Consider the following 19,642-nt stretch of genomic DNA (forward strand, 5'->3'; position numbering starts at 1 on the left):
GAAAACACAATACTATCACCATAAGTGCCAGTATTCACAGGAGATCTGTACTTAGTATGCAGTGTCTGTGTAGAGGTAATACAGAGATCATGGTGGTATTATACACAGGAGCTCTGTATATAATGTATATGGAATACAGTGATCACTGGTGACATAGTACACAGGAGCTCTGTATAGAGTATACAGTGTATAGTGTCAGTGTATAGGTAACACTGACTCACCAGTGACGTCTCTAGGTGAAGTTCTTCATCTTTCATCCAGCAAAGACCGCCATCATTTTTTCCAGCCAGGACTCGTTTCTGCAGGAAATAACACAGTTATCTCGAGCTCCGCTTGCAGAACACATTACTTAATTTTTCACAACTTCTACATTACAACACGAAGAAAAAAAGGCGACAGTGTCACTCTGCACAGTAACAGGACTGCCCCCCCATTTAAAACAGTATACTCAAAAAAATAAAATAAATACATCACTGCAGTAATAATATCCCTTAATTAGCCCCTATGGTAATAATATTCCCCACCCTGGCCCCGTGTGTCTCATTCCTGGCTCCAGCCATATGTTCTCCCATCCTGCACTCATGAGTATCCATTCTACACCATATGATCTCCCCATCCTGCCCCATCTGTCTCCATCGTATCCATCCTGCCCCATGATCCAATCCTGCCCCATGTCTTTCATTCTGCCCCGTGTCTCCAATCATGCCACGTGTCTACATTCTGCCCATGCCTCCAGTCCTGCCCCCAGTGTGTCCAGCAATCTGCCCCAGTGTGTCCAGCATATTACACCCAGTGTGTCCAGCAATCTGCCCCAGTATGTCCAGCATATTGCTCCGGTGTGTCCAGCAATCTGCCCCAGTGTCTGACTCCAGCATATTACCCCCAGTGTGTCCAGCAATCTGCCCCAGTGTCCAGCATTGCCCCCAGACAGTGTGTCCAGCAATCTGCCCCAGTATGTCCAGCAATCTGCCCCAGTGTGTCCAGCAATCTGCCCCAGTGTGTCCATCATATTACCCCCAGTGTGTCCAGCAATCTGCCACAGTATGTCCAGCATTGCACCCAGACAGCGTCCAGCAATCTGCCCCAGTGTGTTCAGCAATCTGCCCCAGTGTATCCAGCATATTACCCCCAGTGTGTCCAGCATATTACCCCCAGTGTGTCCAGCATATTACCCCCAGTGTGTCCAGCATATTACCCCCAGTGTGTCCAGCAATCTGCCCCAGTGTGTCTAGCATATTACCCCCAGTGTGTCCAGCAATCTGCCCCAGAATGTCCAGCATATTGCCCCAGTGTGTCCAGCATTGCCCCCAGACAGTGTCCAGCAATCTGCCCCAGTGTCCAGCATTGCCCCCAGTGTGTCCAGCAATCTGCCCCAGTGTGTCCAGCAATCTGCCCCAGTGTGTCCAGCAATCTGCCCCAGTGTGTCCAGCAATCTGCCCCAGTGTGTCCAGCAATCTGCCCCAGTGTGTCCAGCAATCTGCCCCAGTGTGTACAGCAATCTGCCCCAGTGTGTCCAGCATTGCCCCAGTGTGACCAGCAATCTGTCCCAGTGTCTGACTCCAGCATATTGCCCCCAGTGTGTCCAGCAATGTGCCCCAGTGTCCAGCATTGCCCCCAGTGTGTCCAGCAATCTGCCCCAGTGTGTCCAGCAATCTGCCCCAGTGTGTCCAGCATATTACCCCCAGTGTGTCCAGCAATCTGCCACAGTATGTCCTGCATTGCGCCAGTGTGTCCAGCATATTACCCCAAGTGTGTCCAGCATATTGCCCCCAGTGTGTCCAGCATATTGCCCCCAGTGTGTCCAGCATATTGCCCCCAGTGTGTCCAGCATATTGCCCCCAGTGTGTCCAGCATATTGCCCCCAGTGTGTCCAGCATATTGCCCCCAGTGTGTCCAGCATATTGCCCCCAGTGTGTCCAGCATATTGCCCCCAGTGTGTCCAGCATTGCCCCCAGAAAGTGTGTCCAGCAATCTGCCCCAGTGTCTCTAGTATTGCCCCCAGTGTGTCCTCCAGCAATCTGCCCCAGTGTCTCCAGTATTGCCCCCAGTGTGTCCTCCAGCAATCTGCCCCAGTGTCTCCAGTATTGCCCCCAGTGTGTCCTCCAGCAATCTGCCCCAGTGTCTCCAGTATTGCCCCCAGTGTGTCCTCCAGCAATCTGCCCCAGTGTCTCCAGTATTGCCCCCAGTGTGTCCTCCAGCAATCTGCCCCAGTGTCTCCAGTATTGCCCCCAGTGTGTCCTCCAGCAATCTGCCCCAGTGTCTCCAGTATTGCCCCCAGTGTGTCCTCCAGCAATCTGCCCCAGTGTCTCCAGTATTGCCCCCAGTGTGTCCTCCAGCAATCTGCCCCAGTGTCTCCAGTATTGCCCCCAGTGTGTCCTCCAGCAATCTGCCCCAGTGTCTCCAGTATTGCCCCCAGTGTGTCCTCCAGCAATCTGCCCCAGTGTCTCCAGTATTGCCCCCAGTGTGTCCTCCAGCAATCTGCCCCAGTGTCTCCAGTATTGCCCCCAGTGTGTCCTCCAGCAATCTGCCCCAGTGTCTCCAGCATTGCCCCAGTGTGTCCTCCAGCATTGCCCCCCAGTGTGTCCTCCAGCATTGCCCCAGTGTGTTCTCCAGCATTGCCCCAGTGTGTCCTCCAGCATTGCCCCCCAGTGTGTCCGTTAGCTTATCAAAAAAACAAAAAAAAAAAAACAGTCTCCTCACCTGTCCGCGCTCCAGGCGGCGAGCTCCTTCCAGCAGTGCACACTCGCCGGCGACTGACAATGACGTCAGACGCCGGTGACGTGTGCGCTGCGGCCGACATCAGCTGCCAGCCTCCAATTGGCTGGCGGCTGTTGTTGTTAACTATTGATGTGCGGGCGCGCGCCCGCACATCAATAGGAAACCGCCGCAGCGCCGGAAAGGGCCCGGTGAGCAGATGAGAAGGGGCCCGATGCGGGCCCCCTCTCTCTGCCCACCGGATCCGGGGGCACATACATGCCGGCCCGGCGGTGGGCATTCACAGACACAGACGATTAGTGGAGGGTCAATCTGTGTGGCAGCCCAGGCCCCCCCCAGACCACTGGGCCCTGGGCTACCGCCCATATTGACCCTCTGGTAATCCGCCCCTGCCCCTAGGCATAATCTGCTGCTAATAAAACAGTGATTTTATCAAAACTACAGCAAGTAGCCCAGTATGTGATTCATCCCTGGAGTCAGGGTCTCTGTCTTTACATTATTTTGCTCTCAGATTAAAAACTTGCTGGCAGAGAAATATAGAGGAATGTCTGCCATTCATTAGGGACAAGAAAGTATTTTGATTCCTGTGATGAATAAAGTTTTATGATTATGGCGTTTATCTGAACGAGAGCAATTCCTTTTAAGGGGATTGTTTGATTTGTACAACCCCTTTACAGTCACAGCGCCCCCCTCTGTTTTAAAGTGATAGACCGCTAGATGAGAATGGAATGAAGCATGGCTTCCATTGAGGTCATTGGGTTTCCCATGAAATGGGCAGAATTGGCGAGGAAGACGCCTCCAGTCTGTGAGCCTATTAGAGGGGAATTTTCTCTTAACTCATACCTTAGCATTTAAATCTTTATTAAGGATGAGCGAATATACTCGTTACTCGAGATTTCTCGCGCACGCTCGGCGATCCTCCGAGTATTTTTTTAGTGCTCAGAGATTTAGTTTTTCTTGCCGCAGCTGAATGATTTACATCTGTTAGCCAGCATAAGTACATGTGGGGGTTTCCTGGTTGCTAGGGAATCCCCACATGTACCTATGCTGGCTAACGGATGTAAATCATTCAGCTGCGGCAATAAAAACTAAATCTCCGAGCACTAAAAAATACTCGGAGGACCCCCGAGCGTGCGCGAGAAATCTCGAGTAACGAGTATATTCGCTCATCACTAATGTATATCTATTTATCTCATAGCGCTCTCTGTTTTGCACTCTTATCTTTTGTGCTCTCTTTTGCACTCTTTCGCTCTGACATGCTCTTTCTCGCTCTCTCTTCATCATTCTCGCTCTTTCTTTCTCAATCTTTTTTTTCTCGCTGTCTTCCTTTCTCACTCTTTCCCATTCCCATTCTTTCCCGCTCCCTTTCTTGCTCTTTCTTTCTCTCTTTCTCTGTTGTCTTTTTGCTCTTTCTCTGTACTGTATGTGTATATATATATATATATATATATATATATATATATATATATAATGTGTGTGTATATGTATGTATAATCGTTTTCTATATCTCCTTCTCGTTGTGTATATATTTTTATCTCTTTTTATATATCTTTCTCTTTGTCTTTTTCTGTTTGTATCTCCTCTTTCTTTCTCTTTATATCTCTCGCTCTATTTCTCTCTTTTTTTCCTGCTCTTTCTTGTTTTATAGCTCTCTCTCTTTACTTCTCTCTCTTATAAAATCTTATAATGCAGCGGAGTCTGTTTTTTTTCCTACCTTTAAATGTACGATAGCACTGTGAAATCCCTTTGGCCTTTGCTATAAGACATAGATTAGCCGTAGTGCTGTCTCCGCGGGGATCTTCAGCCCCCCGATCACTACAGGAAAGCATCCGTAAATCACTGTATCGCCCTTGTCCTGGACTTCAGACAGTGACATAAAATAACATTTGTTCTCCTGTCAGCTCCTCCACTCAAGCCCTGGTATTAAGGAGCCGCATACGTCTTCCGGAGATGGTCGGTGACCCTGGATTCTCCATAGTGTTTCAGCTGGAATATGTCTTCTGCTTACCCAGTGGAGTCAGCAGCAAGGTACTGCGACTTCCTGCATCGTTTTCGATAACTGAAGCATTCTTTTTATTATTTTCAATATCTTAATAACCGGATTATATGACCAGTACTACAATAGATCAATCAAATAGCATTATCATGTCTTCTCTTTATCCAGGAGACCCTAGTAACTGTGTGTGAACTCCTTTAAATTGTATTCCCATCTTCATATATGTATATTGTTGGATAACTTTACAACCTTTTGTTTGTTAAAATTTGCAGCCGTTCCAGAGATATTAACATTTTTCTTTTGTTTACTTCTTGTTGCCTAGGAAACCGACCACTGCTGCTATCTGACTTGTAGTCACTGTGCAGAAGCTGGCCAGAATTACGATGCTCCCGCGATCTCAGCCAGCTTCAAAGCAGTGCTTACAAGCTCAATAGAAAAGAGCTTGTGAGCACTGTGCATGTTCATCTAAACAGCGGAGATAGTCGGTCACCTTGGCAATGAGCTGTAACCAATAGATGAATATTAATATCTCAAGAACGGTTAAAAATTATAGTAGTATGTTGTAAAAGTGCTTGTTTTTACAAGAACTATCCAACAATACCCATCTGTGAAGAGGGGAGTAATCCTTGGACAGCCGTCATGATCTGGCTGACACAATCACCTTTTCCAGTACTGTAGAAAATAAGGTTTGCCAATCTTTCATTATTCTTGACTAGTTTTACAAACACAACAAAGTGTATAATGTCTCCAGATATATATATCCAGTTGACTTTCAATAGTTGTTTCTGACTTTCTAAACAACATTAAAGCCTCGTTTCATAATTTGCATTTTTTAAAATTTCTTGTTTTTTTTGTGTTATGGTATTGGCTGACGTTTTATTGTGACCATTTAATCAAAATGTTGCACGCAGTTTATGATTTTGGCGCAAAGAAGCAGAAAAAAAGGCTTCTTTCCTAGCGAAATGGTACAAAACACACAAAATTAGCCAAAAAACAAGCGCAAAAGCTGTGCTTTATTTAACAGGAGAAGAAGAATCCTTTTTATTTGGGGGGGGGGGAATTTTTGAAAATCTTATCTCTGCGATATATAGTCGGCTTTTATAAAATAAGAAATAAAGCAACTATAATAATCTGATTGTAGCATATGTGTAAGGATGTGCAGTGTAGCCTTTGTCTTGCCCCTAGTATATTGATGTTGATAATGTAGTTTTAGCTGTTTATTGTGCATTTTGTTGCATTTTTCTAAGGTGTGTGTGTGTTGTTATTATTATTATTGTTATTATTATTATTCTATATATTTTTTTTTACACTGAGCTAAGTGGTACTTTCTCATTTTAAAGGGACTCTGTCACCCCCAAAAGCGTATATGAGGTAAGCCCACCGGCATCAGGGGCTTATCTACAGCATTCTGTATCTTGAAAGATGAGAAAAAGGTTAGATTATACTCACCCAGGGGCGGTCCTGCTGCGGTCTGGTCTGGGGCTTCCCATGTTCTTACGATGACATCCTCTTCTTGTCTTCACGCTGCGGCTCCGGCGCAGGCGTACTTTGTCTGCCCTGATGAGGGCAGAGCAAAGTACTGCAGTGTGCAGGCGCCGGGAAAGGTCAGAGGCCCAGCGCCTGCGCACTGCAGTACTTTGCTCTGCCCTCAACAGGTCAGACAAAGTACACCTGCGCCGGAGCCGCAGTGTGAATACAAGAAGAGGCTGTCATGGTAAGAAGGTGGGAGGCCCCGGACCGCGACGCCCATCGTATCGGGACTGCCCCTGGGTGAGTATAATCTAACCTCTTTTTCTCATCTTGCAGGTTACATCGGGAGCTTATCTACAGCATTCCAGAATGCTGTAGATAAGCCCCTGATGATGGTGGGCTTAGCTCATCTTCGATTGTGGGGGTGACAGGTTCCCTTTAATTGTCAGTGCTGAAAGTCTCCTACTAGACAGGTGATACGGCGCTTGAGGAAATCTGCTGTCATGCCAAATTTCTGAAGACTGCTGTCATGGGGTCTTTGTAAAGGAGGGCCTGTCGTGACATGATGTAGATGCATGTAGATTAACATGTCACGCATTGTCCGTATAAAGGATAGTGGTTTGCCCTTCTTAGTTACTTGGTTGTAAGCCCATAACTGTGATAAAAACCGCAGAGCTCATTTCTGTTGAATTTTTCAATTAAAGACTGTTTATAGTACCAAAACAGCAACGTTCGTATAGCTTCTGTGCTTATACGGAGTAGTAACTGTCTGGGTTTCTGTGCCTCATATTGAGTAGTAATCACCAAGCGTCTGTGTCTCATATTTAGTAGTAACGAGCAAGTGTCTGTGCCACATACTGAGTAGTAACCAGCAAGTGTCTGTGCCACATACTGAGTAGTAACGAGCAAGTGTCTGTGCCTCATACTGAGTAGTAACCAGCAAGGGTCTGCCTCATACTGAGTAGTAACGAGCAAGTGTCTGTGCCTCATACTGAGTAGTAACGAGCAAGTGTCTGTGCCTCATACTGAGTAGTAACCAGCAAGCGTCTGCCTCATACTGAGTAGTAACGAGCAAGTGTCTGTGCCTCATACTGAGTAGTAACCACCAAGCCTCTGTGCCTCATACTGAGTAGTAACGAGCAAGTGTCTGCCTCATACTGAGTAGTAACCACCACGCCTCTGTTCATCATACTGAGTAGTAACAAGCAAGTGACTGTACCTCATACTGAGTAGTAACAAGCAAGTGTCTGTGCCTCATACTGAGTACTAACCACAAAGCGTCTGTCCCTCATACTGAGTATTAACCACCAAGCGTCTGTGTACCCTTCTGAGTAGTAACCACCAAGATTCTGTGCCTCCTGCTGAGTAGTAACCACCAAGCTTTCATGCATCCTACTGAGTAGTAACCACCAAGCTTCTGTGAGTCATATTGCGTATTAACCGCAAAGTTTCTGTGCCTCATACTATGTAGTATCCACCAAGTTCATGTGCCTTCTTGGACAAAACAGTAACATTTTGCCTCAATTTACAAATTGTCTTTGCATCATTCATTTTAAGAGTAAACACAGCCTGTTCTCTGCTATTGCTCATTGTACTTGGCAGCGCTGTCCGGTTTCTGTGCCCTTATGTGGTCCTATTACTATTTTTCTCTTATACACTGCATGTAACAGCCTATGGGGTGTAACTGGTTACAAATGCACACACAACTCTTCTCATGTTCTCACAACCCATATAGGATGACTTAGAAGTGGCTCCACCACTAATAGTTGTCTCTGACTGACCTGTCCGTAGCATCACATAGTTGCAGGAATCCCATTATCTTATGTAATTGTGTGTAATGTATAATCTTTCCAAAATATTATGCATGGGATTTATTCATCACATCAGTCTTTCTTAAAGACGCACTCCCATCAATTTGTATCCTTTTAACACATTGCAGGCATCATAGTATATAGCATTGTGTACTTACAATTGCTCATTTTGCCTCTCTACCCAGCTAATTATTCTCTTGTTCATTAGGTCAAAGACCTCTTGTGATGAAAAACTGGCGAGCTGCATCCTTCTAAGCTCTATATAGAGAAAGGAGGTCAATTTTCTCTGTATCAGTCATAAGTCACTGCAAAAGTCCCTGGCAGGGGGAGGAGCAGGGTACCTAGGTCAGGAGGTGAAGAGGGTATGGTTTCTGCAGGGAAAAGAGACTTCCTATTTCTGCATAGAACATAAAAAAGAGAATTATCTGGATAGAAAGGCAAAATGAGCAATTGTAAGTACACTGTGCTATATAATATGATGACTGCAACATATTAAGAGGATAAAAACTTTGTTGAGGGAAATGCTTCTTTAATTCATCTTTTTGTCACCACTGTCTGGTTTATAATCAAGAATTATGATTTTAGATTTGCCATCAAAGAGTTAAAATCTGTTCTGTCCCATCGCTGCACTGCTCCTGTGCGGCGTCTGTCGTCTGTTTACATGCTCACACTTGGCTTCATCCCAGCAAACATGCAATTACCTGCGTCCCTTTAAAATTTAGACTCAGATCAATCCCTGGATTTTTTCTTCAGCCTTTGCCAGATCTTGCTTCTTCTGTTCTTCAGCCTTTGTCACATCTTGCCTCTTCTGTTCTTCAGCCTTTGCCACATATTGCCTCTTCTGTTCTTCAGCCTTTGCCACATCTTGCCTCTTCTGTTCTTCAGCCTTTGCCACATATTGCCTGTTCTGTTCTTCAGCCTTTGCCACATCTTGCTTCTTCTGTTTTTCAGCCTTTGCCACATCTTGCCTCTTCTGTTCTTCAGCCTTTGCCACATATTGCCTCTTCTGTTCTTCAGCCTTTGCCACATCTTGCTTCTTCTGTTCTTCAGCCTTTGTCACATCTTGCTTCTTCTATTCTTCAGCCTTTGCCACATCTTGCCTCTTCTGTCCCTCAGCCTTTGCCACATCTTGCCTCTTCTGTTCTTCAGCCTTTGCCACATCTTGCCTCTTCTGTTCTTCAGCCTTTGCCACATCTTGCTTCTTCTATTCTTCAGCGTTTGCCACATCTTCCCTCTTCTATTCTTCAGCCTTTGCCACATCTTGCCTCTTCTGTCCCTCAGCCTTTGCCACATCTTGCCTCTTCTGTTCTTCAGCCTTTGCCACATCTTGCCTCTTCTGTTCTTGTCTTTGCCACATCTTGCCTCTTCTGTTCTTCAGCCTTTGCCACATCTTGCCTCTTCTGTTCTTGTCTTTGCCACATCTTGCCTCTTCTGTTCTTCAGCCTTTGCCACATTTTGCTTCTTCTGTTCTTCAGCCTTTGCCACATCTTGCCTCTTCTGTTCTTGTCTTTGCCACATCTTGCCTCTTCTGTTCTTCAGCCTTTGCCACATCTTGCCTCTTCTGTTCTTGTCTTTGCCACATCTTGCCTCTTCTGTTCTTCAGCCTTTGCCACATTTTGCTTCTTCTGTTCTTCAGCCTTTGCCACATCTTGCCTCTTCTGTTCTTGTCTTTGCCACATCTTGCCTCTTCTGTTCTTCAGCCTTTGCCACATCTTGCTTCTTCTGTTTTTCAGCCTTTGCCACATCTTGCCTCTTCTGTTCTTCAGCCTTTGCCACATATTGCCTCTTCTGTTCTTCAGCCTTTGCCACATCTTGCTTCTTCTGTTCTTCAGCCTTTGTCACATCTTGCTTCTTCTATTCTTCAGCCTTTGCCACATCTTGCCTCTTCTGTTCTTCAGCCTTTGCCACATCTTGCCTCTTCTGTTCTTCAGCCTTTGCCACATCTTGCTTCTTCTATTCTTCAGCCTTTGCCACATCTTCCCTCTTCTGTTCTTCAGCCTTTGCCACATCTTGCCTCTTCTGTTCTTCAGTCTTTGCCACATCTTGCCTCTTCTGTTCTTCAGTCTTTGCCACATCTTGCTTCTTCTATTCTTCAGCCTTTGCCACATCTTGCCTCTTCTGTCCCTCAGCCTTTGCCACATCTTGCCTCTTCTGTTCTTCAGCCTTTGCCACATCTTGCCTCTTCTGTTCTTGTCTTTGCCACATCTTGCCTCTTCTGTTCTTCAGCCTTTGCCACATCTTGCCTCTTCTGTTCTTGTCTTTGCCACATCTTGCCTCTTCTGTTCTTCAGCCTTTGCCACATTTTGCTTCTTCTGTTCTTCAGCCTTTGCCACATCTTGCTTCTTCTGTTCTTCAGCCTTTGCAACATCTTGCCTCTTCTGTTCTTCAGCCTTTGCCACTTCTTGCCTCTTCTGTTCTTCAGTCTTTGCCACATCTTGCTTCTTCTATTCTTCAGCCTTTGCCACATCTTGCCTCTTCTGTCCCTCAGCCTTTGCCACATCTTGCCTCTTCTGTTCTTCAGCCTTTGCCACATCTTGCCTCTTCTGTTCTTGTCTTTGCCACATCTTGCCTCTTCTGTTCTTCAGCCTTTGCCACATCTTGCCTCTTCTGTTCTTGTCTTTGCCACATCTTGCCTCTTCTGTTCTTCAGCCTTTGCCACATTTTGCTTCTTCTGTTCTTCAGCCTTTGCCACATCTTGCTTCTTCTGTTCTTCAGCCTTTGCAACATCTTGCCTCTTCTGTTCTTCAGCCTTTGCCACTTCTTGCCTCTTCTGTTCTTCAGCCTTTGTCACATCTTGCCTCTTCTCTTCTCCAGCCTTTGCCACATCTTGCCTCTTTTGTTCTCCAGCATTTGCCACATCTTGCCTCTTTTGTTCTTCAGCATTTGCCAGATCTGGCCTAGTCTGTCCTTCAGCCTTTGCCACATCTTGCCTTTTCTGTTCTTCAGCCTTTGCCACATCTTGCCTTTTCTGTTCTTCATCCTTTGTCACATCTTGCCTCTTCTGTTCTTCAGCCTTTGCCACATCTTGCTTCTTCTGTTCTTCTGCCTTTGCCACATCTTACCTCATCTGTTCTTAAGCCTTTGCCACATCTTGCCTCTTCTGTTCTTCAGCCTTTGTCACATCTTGCCTTTTCTGTTCTTCAGCCTTTGCCACATCTTGCCTTTTCTGTTCTTCATCCTTTGTCACATCTTGCCTCTTCTGTTCTTCAGCCTTTGCCACATCTTGCCTCATCTGTTCTTCAGCCTTTGCCACATCTTGCCTCTTCTGTTCTTCAGCCTTTGTCACATCTTGCCTTTTCTGTTCTTCAGCCTTTGCCACATCTTGCCTCTTCTGTTCTTCAGCCTTTGCCACATCTTGCCTCTTCTGTTCTTCAGCATTTGCCAGATCTTGCCTCTTCTTCTGTTCTTCCAGGGACTTTTTCTAAAACTCGAGTTTGAACCCGAATGACAAGACTCCCTTAGAGGGGACTGCTAAGTCCGTTTCAGCTGAACCATAGGTTGCAGCAAAATCCTAGGAAATGAGAAACAATGGCCAACATGGCACCCACAAAATGAGACTATATTTTATCCTTTGATTTTATAGAAACAACCCCTTCCCCATGGGAACTGGATGTGTCTATGCCGAAGTACCTAATGCAGATGGTCCATGGGGATTCTTTTATTTGAGTCAAGTGCTGTGTAAGTACCAGGAGACTCCCAGTGATCCGCAGAACATGCTGAGGTTTTTGGAAACTGGCATTTTGCAGGCTAATTGCTCACATTAAGAAAAGCCCCAGTCATTGTGTGCTTTGTCCAGGGTAATACACTGGCCACATAATGCTGTGTAAGGGTTTGTGCCGGCTTTCTATGCTTTCCTTAAAATAACCAGTGTTTGTACTTGTCTGGTGTTAATAGGACATTAGTCTTTGTCCATTTAATATTGAATACATTTTATATTCCCCAAAAATGTGGCTGTAGCTGAAATTGTAAGTTCATCCTGTGTCATAAGTTTATAAAGTTCAGAAAGTTCTTCCTCCAGTCTTGAGAAACAGACAGGGAGACTGGGAATTCGGTGTCTTGTAAGTTGCTTGTGACCAATGTCCTTCTTCATCTTCTTGTCCCGGTTAGTTAGTGTGATTGCCCTCATCTTGCTGTAAATTTTCTGCTTTCTGTTAAAGGGAGCGAGTCATCAGAAATGTACCCACTGTTTAATTTTTGGTTTATATGTTACATTTAATTAAAAGTAAAAACAAACCTTTTTTAATTTTATGTTTAATATCAGCATTTACCAAAGCTGTAGTGGTAACTGTAGATAATGCTACCCTGACTCCCTAAGGTAATTGCAAGTACTCAGCATGGGAAACCATGAAACTTAACTTTTACGAAGAAGCATTAATAATACTCACAATCACAAAAACGGTCTTAAAGCAAGAAACACTTATGACGAACATTATATCGAAAAGTCCCAATGACGACAACAGTGCATATAAAAGAATGGAGAGATCTCACCCGTGTCCGTAGGGATCAGTAATATAGGACAACTCTAGATGTAGAAGGGAATACCTTAGTGCCTATTGCTACCTATCCTGATCCATGTGACGGGCAGTACCCAAGTGATGTCCTCATAGTAATGAATCCAAAACATTCCCTACGCGTTTCGGCCTTTTTGCATAGTCCTCATCAATATTGACGCACAGCCTATTTGCTATCAAGCACATGTTAGGTGAGACCCTTATGCCCCTTTGAGTTTAGTGCCACTGCACTCCTCAAGTCATCTATTTCTATATATATTCACCCCTTGCTATATTTACCCTGAGGAGGCCTATGCAAAAAGGCCAAAATGCATAGGAAATGTTTGGGGTTCATTACTATTAGAACATTACTTGGGTAATGCCTGTGTTAGGGCGGGAGCCATTCACATGGGTCAGGACAGGCGACAATAAGGACCAAGGTATTCCCTTCCTCTTCCTCCAGAGTCATCCTATATTACTGATCTCTATGGACACGGGTGAGAGCTCTCCATTTTTTTTATGTGGACTATTGTCATCATGGGCACTTTTCAGTATGTTTGTCATAAGTGTTACTTGCTTTTAGACCTTTTTTGTGATTTTGAGTATTTTTAATATATCTTAGTAAAAGTTTTAAATTTAATGGTTTCCCATGCCGAGTGCTCTCGATCAGTATTTATTAAAACATTTTTTTTCCAGTTTTCACACTATCCACTAGGGCAATTCAAGACCCGACCCCATACTTCCTTTTCTTTCAGGAAATTTACATGTACATTAGCAGCAATAGACTGACTCAGTGTCACGGGTGTGTCAGAGGCTGCAGACAGTCGCACTGGATCTGGCTGCAGAAGGCCTCTGCGCTTGGCTTTACAGACTCCTTCCTAGTCCTTCTGACTTTAGGACCCAGTGGCAACCTCCCCCAGCTTTAATGGACACACCTAGACTGGGGTGTTTATAGACTCCCAGCTTGTTGCTTGGAGTTGCCGATGATATTTCCATTTCCCACTGTTGAGGCGTGGAGCTATAGCGGTCTCCTATCTTCCTCTTTGGTGTATGGAGGACATCTGTGGTTCTCTCTGTCAACTCAGGCTAAGTTTTCCCCTTGTTTGTCTATCCCATCTGTCTTTAGTTATAGCGAGGATGGACCCGCGCCACCCCGTCCTTCCCTAAGCAGGGCTTACTGCTAGGGTCAGGCAACGTTTAGGTATCTTGCTTGGCGATAGGTGCGGAACCTATATAGGGACGCTTAGGGCAGACAGGATGACGTTCAATCCGCTTAGGGGTCTCCACTCCCCACTTCCCCAGTGTTGGGCTTCCTTCCTCTCATCCCTTTGTGTTGCACTTAGTCTTTCCTACACTGTGCGTGACACTCAGATCGTATCTTTTGTATGGATGCATATAATTTGCGTGTGTAAAGCTAAGATGGGCAAGGGGAAAACCGTGATATACAGAGCTGTGTATAGAGGTGTTACCTGTCTGTTATGATCTGGTGGTTTAGGAGCAACATGGGACGAGCTCTGAAGGAAGTGGTACCTGTAATGACCGCAGTCCCTAAGCTCAACACAACACTAGAAGTAGCCGTGGGATGCTCCTGACACTCCCTAGGCACCTCGTCACAGCCTGAGAACTAACTACCCCTAAAGATAGAAACAGGAAAACTATCTTGCCTCAGAGAAAATCCCCAAAGAATAGATAGCCCCCCACAAGTAATGACTGTGAGTGGAGAGAGAAAAGACATACACAGAATGAATCCAGGATGTAGCACAGGAGGCCAGTCTAGCTAGATAGATAGGACAGGATGGAATACTGTGCGTTCAGTATAAAACACTACAAAAAATCCACACGGAGTTTACAAAAATCTCCACACCTGACTAAAGGTGTGGAGGGTAAATCTGCTTCCCAGAGCTTCCAGCTTCACTGAATTAATTCATACTGACAAGCTGGACAAAACCTAGAAAGCACAGAACGGATAAGTCCACAACCTGTGGACAGAAAAGAGCAAGCAAGGACTTAACTTTGCTGAACTGGTCAGGATAACAGGGAAATCCAAAAGAGATGTGAATCCAACCAGGAACCACTGACAAGTGGCACTGGCTGAAGGAAAGAGCCAGGCAAAAATAGCCGAGCAGAAAGACAATCAGTGGAAACAGCTGCAGACTGCTAAATCCAAGGAGCAGCCATACCACTTAAAACCACCGGAGGGAGCCCAAGAGCAGAACTCACAAAAGTGCCACTTACAACCACCGGAGGGAGCCCAAGAGCGGAATTCACAACAGTACCCCCCCCCTCTTGAGGAGGGGTCACCGAACCCTCACCAGAGCCCCCAGGCCGATCCGGACGAGCCAAGTGAAAAGCACGAACCAAATCGTCGGCATGGACATCGGAGGCAACAACCCAAGAATTATCCTCCTGGCCATAACCCTTCCACTTGACAAGATACTGAAGCCTCCGCCTCGAAAAACGAGAATCCAAAATTTTCTCAACCTCATATTCCAACTCTCACTCAACCAACACCGGGGCAGGAGGATCAACCGAGGGAACAACGGGCACCACATATCTCCGCAACAAAGATCTATGGAAAACATTATGAATGGCAAAAGAGGCTGGAAGAGCCAAACGAAAAGACACCGGATTGATAATTTCAGAAATCTTATAAGGACCAATAAACCGAGGCTTAAACTTAGGGGAAGAAACCTTCATAGGAACATGACGAGAAGACAACCAAACCAAATCCCCCCACACGAAGCCGGGGACCAACACACCGACGGCGGTTAGCAAAACGTTGAGCCCTTTCCTGAGACAACGTCAAATTGTCCACCACATGAGTCCAAATCTGCTACAGCCTGTCCACCACAGAATCCACACCAGGACAATCAGAAGGATCAACCTGCCCCGAAGAAAAACGAGGATGAAAACCAAAATTACAAAAGAAAGGTGAAACCAAAGTAGCCGAACTAGCCCTATTATTAAGGGCAAACTCGGCCAACGGCAAGAAAGCCACCCAATCATCCTGATCAGCAGACACAAAGCATCTCAAATAGGTTTCCAAGGTCTGATTAGTTTGCTCAGTTTGGCCATTAGTCTGAGGATGAAACGCCGAAGAAAAAGACAAATCAATGTCCATCCTAGCACAATAGGCCCGCCAAAACCTATAGACAAACTCAGAACCTCTGTCAGACACAATATTCTCCGGAATGCCATGCAAACGAACCACATGCTGAAAAAACAATGGAACCAAATCTGAGGAGGAAGGCAACTTAGGCAAATGTACCAGATGGACCATTTTAGAGAACCAGTCACAAACAACCCAGATAACAGACATCTTCTGGAAAACAGGAAGAGCCGAAATAAAATCCATGGAAATATGCGTCCAGGGCCTCTCAGGGACCGGCAAAGGCAAAAGCAACCCACTAGCGCGGGAACAGCAAGGCTTGGCCCGGGCGCAAGTCCCACAGGACTGCACAAAAGCACGCACATCGCGCGACAAGGAAGGCCACCAAAAGGACCTAGCAACCAAATCTCTGGTACCAAAAATCCCAGGATGACCAGCCAACACTGAACAATGAACCTCAGAAATTACCTTACTTGTCCATCTATCAGGAACAAACAGCTTCCCCACTGGACAGCGGTCAGGCCTATCAGCCTGAAATTCCCGAAGCACCCGCCGCAAATCAGGGGAGATGGCAGAAAGAATCACCCCTTCCTTAAGAATGCCAACCGGCTCAAGGACTCCAGGAAAATCAGGCGAAAAACTCCTAGAGAGGGCATCAGCCTTAACATTCTTAGATCCCGGAAGATACGAGACCACAAAATCAAAACGGGAGAAAAACAGGGACCATCAAGCCTGTCTAGGATTCAGCCACTTGGCCGACTCGAGGTAAATCAGATTCTTATGATCAGTCAAGACCACAACGCGGTGCTTAGCTCCCTCAAGCCAATGTCGCCACTCCTCAAACGCCCACTTCATAGCCAACAACTCCCGATTGCCGACATCATAATTGCGTTCCGCAGGCGAAAACTTTCTGAAAAAAAAGCACACGGTTTCATCAAAGAACTATCAGAATCCCTCTGAGACAAAACGGCCCCTGCCCCAATCTCAGAAGCGTCAACCTCAACCTGAAAAGGAAGAGAAACATCCGGCTGACGCAACACAGGGGCAGAAGTAAATCGGCGTTTAAGCTCCCGAAAGGCCTCAACAGCCGCAGAGGACCAATTCGTCACATCAGCGCCTTTCTTCGTCAAATCAGTAAGGGGCTTAACCACACTGCAAAAGTTGGCAATGAAACGGCGATAGAAATTAGCAAAGCCCAAAAATTTTTGAAGGCTCTTCACAGATGTGGGTTGAATCCAGTCATGAATAGCTTGGACCTTAACAGGATCCATTTCCATAGACGAGGGAGAAAAATAAAACCCAAAAAAGAGACCTTCTGAACTCCGAATAGGCACTTAGACCCCTTCACAAATAAAGCATTATCATGAAGGATCTGGAATACCATCCTGACCTGCTTCACATGAGACTCCCAATCATCGGAAAAAATAAAAATATCATCCAAATATACAACCATGAATTTATCAAGATAATTGCGGAAAATATCATGCATGAAAGATTGTAACACAGATGGAGCATTAGAGAGCCCGAATGGCATCACGAGGTATTCAAAATGGCCGTCGGGCGTATTAAATGCAGTTTTCCATTCGTCACCCTGTTTAATACGAACAAGATTATATGCCCCTCGGAGGTCAATCTTAGTAAACCAACTAGCCCCCTTAATCTGAGAAAACAAATCAGAAAGCAAAGGCAAGGGGTATTGGAATTTGACCGTGATCTTATTAAGAAGACGATAATCTATACAGGGTCTCAAGGAGCCATCCTTCTTAGCAACAAAAAAGAAACCCGCTCCCAATGGTGACGAAGACGGCCGAATATGCCCCTTCTCCAAAGATTCCTTAACATAGCTCCGCATGGCGGCATGCTCTGGCACAGACAGATTGAAAAGTCGGCCCTTAGGGAACTTACAACCTGGAATCAAGTTAATAGCTCAATCACAGTCCCTATGTGGAGGAAGGGAACTGGACTTGGGCTCATCAAATACATCCTGGAAATCCGACAAAAACTCAGGGACCTCAGAAGAGGGGGAAGAGGAAATTGACATCAAAGGAACGTCACTATGTACCCCTTGACAACCCCAACTAGTCACAGACATAGTTTTCCAATCCAGCACCGGATTATGTTCCTGTAACCATGGAAAACCCAGTACAACAACATCATGCAGGTTATGCAACACCAGAAAACAGCAATTTTCCTGATGTGCTGGAGCCATGTACATGGTCATCTGCGTCCAGTACTGAGGTTTATCCTTGGCCAATGGTGTAGCATCAATGCCCCTCAAAGGAATAGGGCTCTGCAAAGGCTGCAAGGAAAAACTACATCGCCTGGCGAATTCCAAGTCCATTAAGTTCAGGGCAGCGCCTGAATCCACAATTGCCATGACCGAAAAGGACGACAATGAGCAAATCAGGGTCACAGATAAAAGAAATTTAGGCTGTACAGTACTGATGGTAACAGACCTAGCGACCTTCCTAGTACGCTTAGGGCAATCAGAAATAACATGAGCAGAATCACCACAGTAAAAACACAGCCTATTCTGACGTCTGAATTCCTGCCGTTCTGTTCTAGTCAAAATCCTATCACATTGCATAAGCTCAGGACTCTGCTCAGAGGACACTGCCATATGGTGCACAGCTTTGCGCTCGCGCAGACGCCGATCAATCTGAATGGCTAGAGACATAGATTCGCTCAAACCAGTAGGTGTAGGGAAGCCCACCATAACATCTTTAAAGGCTTCAGAAAGACCTTTTCTGAAAATAGCAGCCAGAGCATCCTCATTCCATTTAGTGAGCACAGACCATTTCCTAAATTTCTGGCAGTATAATTCTGCCGCTTCTTGATCTTGACACAGGGCCAACAGGGTTTTTTCTGCATGATCCACAGAATTAGGTTCGTCATACAATAATCCGAGCGCTTGAAAAAATGCGTCTACATTCAGCAATGCCGGATCCCCTGATTCAAGGGAGAATGCCCAGTCCTGAGGGTCACCACGCAGCAAGAATATGATGATTTTAACTTGCTGAATGGGATCACCAGAAGAACGGGGTTTCAAAGCAAAAAACAATTTGCAGTTATTTTTAAAGTTCAAAAACTTGGATCTGTCCCCAAAAAACAAATTAGGAGTAGGAATTCTAGGCTCCAAAGCCGGAGTCTGGACAACATAATCTTGGATACTCTGTACTCTTGCAGCAAGTTGATCCACACGAGAAAACAAACCCTGAACATCCATGCCAGAGCATAAATCCTGAACCACCCAGAGATCAAGAGGGGAAAAAAAAAGACAAAACAGAGCACAGAAAAAAAAAATGGCTCAGAATTTTTTTTCCTTCTTTTGAGATGCATTTAATTCATTTTTGGCCACTTGTACTGTTATGAACTGGTGGTTTAGGAGCAACATGGGATGAGCTCTGAAGGAGGTGGTACCTGTACTGACCGCAGTCCCTAAGCTCAACACAACACTAGAAGTAGCCGTGGGATGCTCCTGACACTCCCTAGGCACTTCGTCACAGCCTGAGAACTAACTACCCCTAAAGATAGAAACAGGAAAACTATCTTGCCTCAGAGAAAATCCCCAAAGGATTGATAGCCCCCCACAAGTAATGACTGTGAGTGGAGAGGGAAAAGACATACACAGAATGAAACCAGGATGTAGCACAGGAGGCCAGTCTAGCTAGATAGATAGGACAGGATGGAATACTGTGCGGTCAGTATAAAACACTACAAAAAATCCACACAGTTTACAAAAATCTCCACACCTGACTAAAGGTGTGGAGGGTAAATCTGCTTCCCAGAGCTTCCAGCTTCACTGAATTAATTCATACTGACAAGCTGGACAAAACATAGAAAGCACAGAACGGATAAGTCCACAACCTGTGGACAGAAAAGAGCAAGCAAGGACTTAACTTTGCTGAACTGGTCAGGATAACAGGGAAATCCAAAAGAGATGTCAATCCAACCAGGAACCATTGACAAGTGGCACTGGCTGAAGGAAAGAGCCAGGCAAAAATAGCCGAGCAGAAAGACAATCAGTGGAAACAGCTGCAGACTGCTAAAT

At 45.6% G+C, this 19,642-nt stretch overlaps 1 protein-coding gene across 1 annotated transcript in view; it reads left to right on the forward strand.

The window, feature by feature from the left end:
• The window catches only part of NPHP4 (nephrocystin 4), a 292,383-nt gene that overhangs the window by 77,791 nt on the left and 194,950 nt on the right, over positions 1-19,642 (forward strand). Inside the window, exon 9 of the mRNA XM_069742453.1 lies at positions 4,617-4,743. Coding sequence (XP_069598554.1) covers positions 4,617-4,743 — 127 coding nt within the window. The remainder of the gene's footprint in view (positions 1-4,616; positions 4,744-19,642) is intronic.

This window comes from Ranitomeya imitator, chromosome 10, assembly GCF_032444005.1.
Source record: "Ranitomeya imitator isolate aRanImi1 chromosome 10, aRanImi1.pri, whole genome shotgun sequence".
Classification (NCBI taxonomy): domain Eukaryota; kingdom Metazoa; phylum Chordata; class Amphibia; order Anura; family Dendrobatidae; genus Ranitomeya; species Ranitomeya imitator.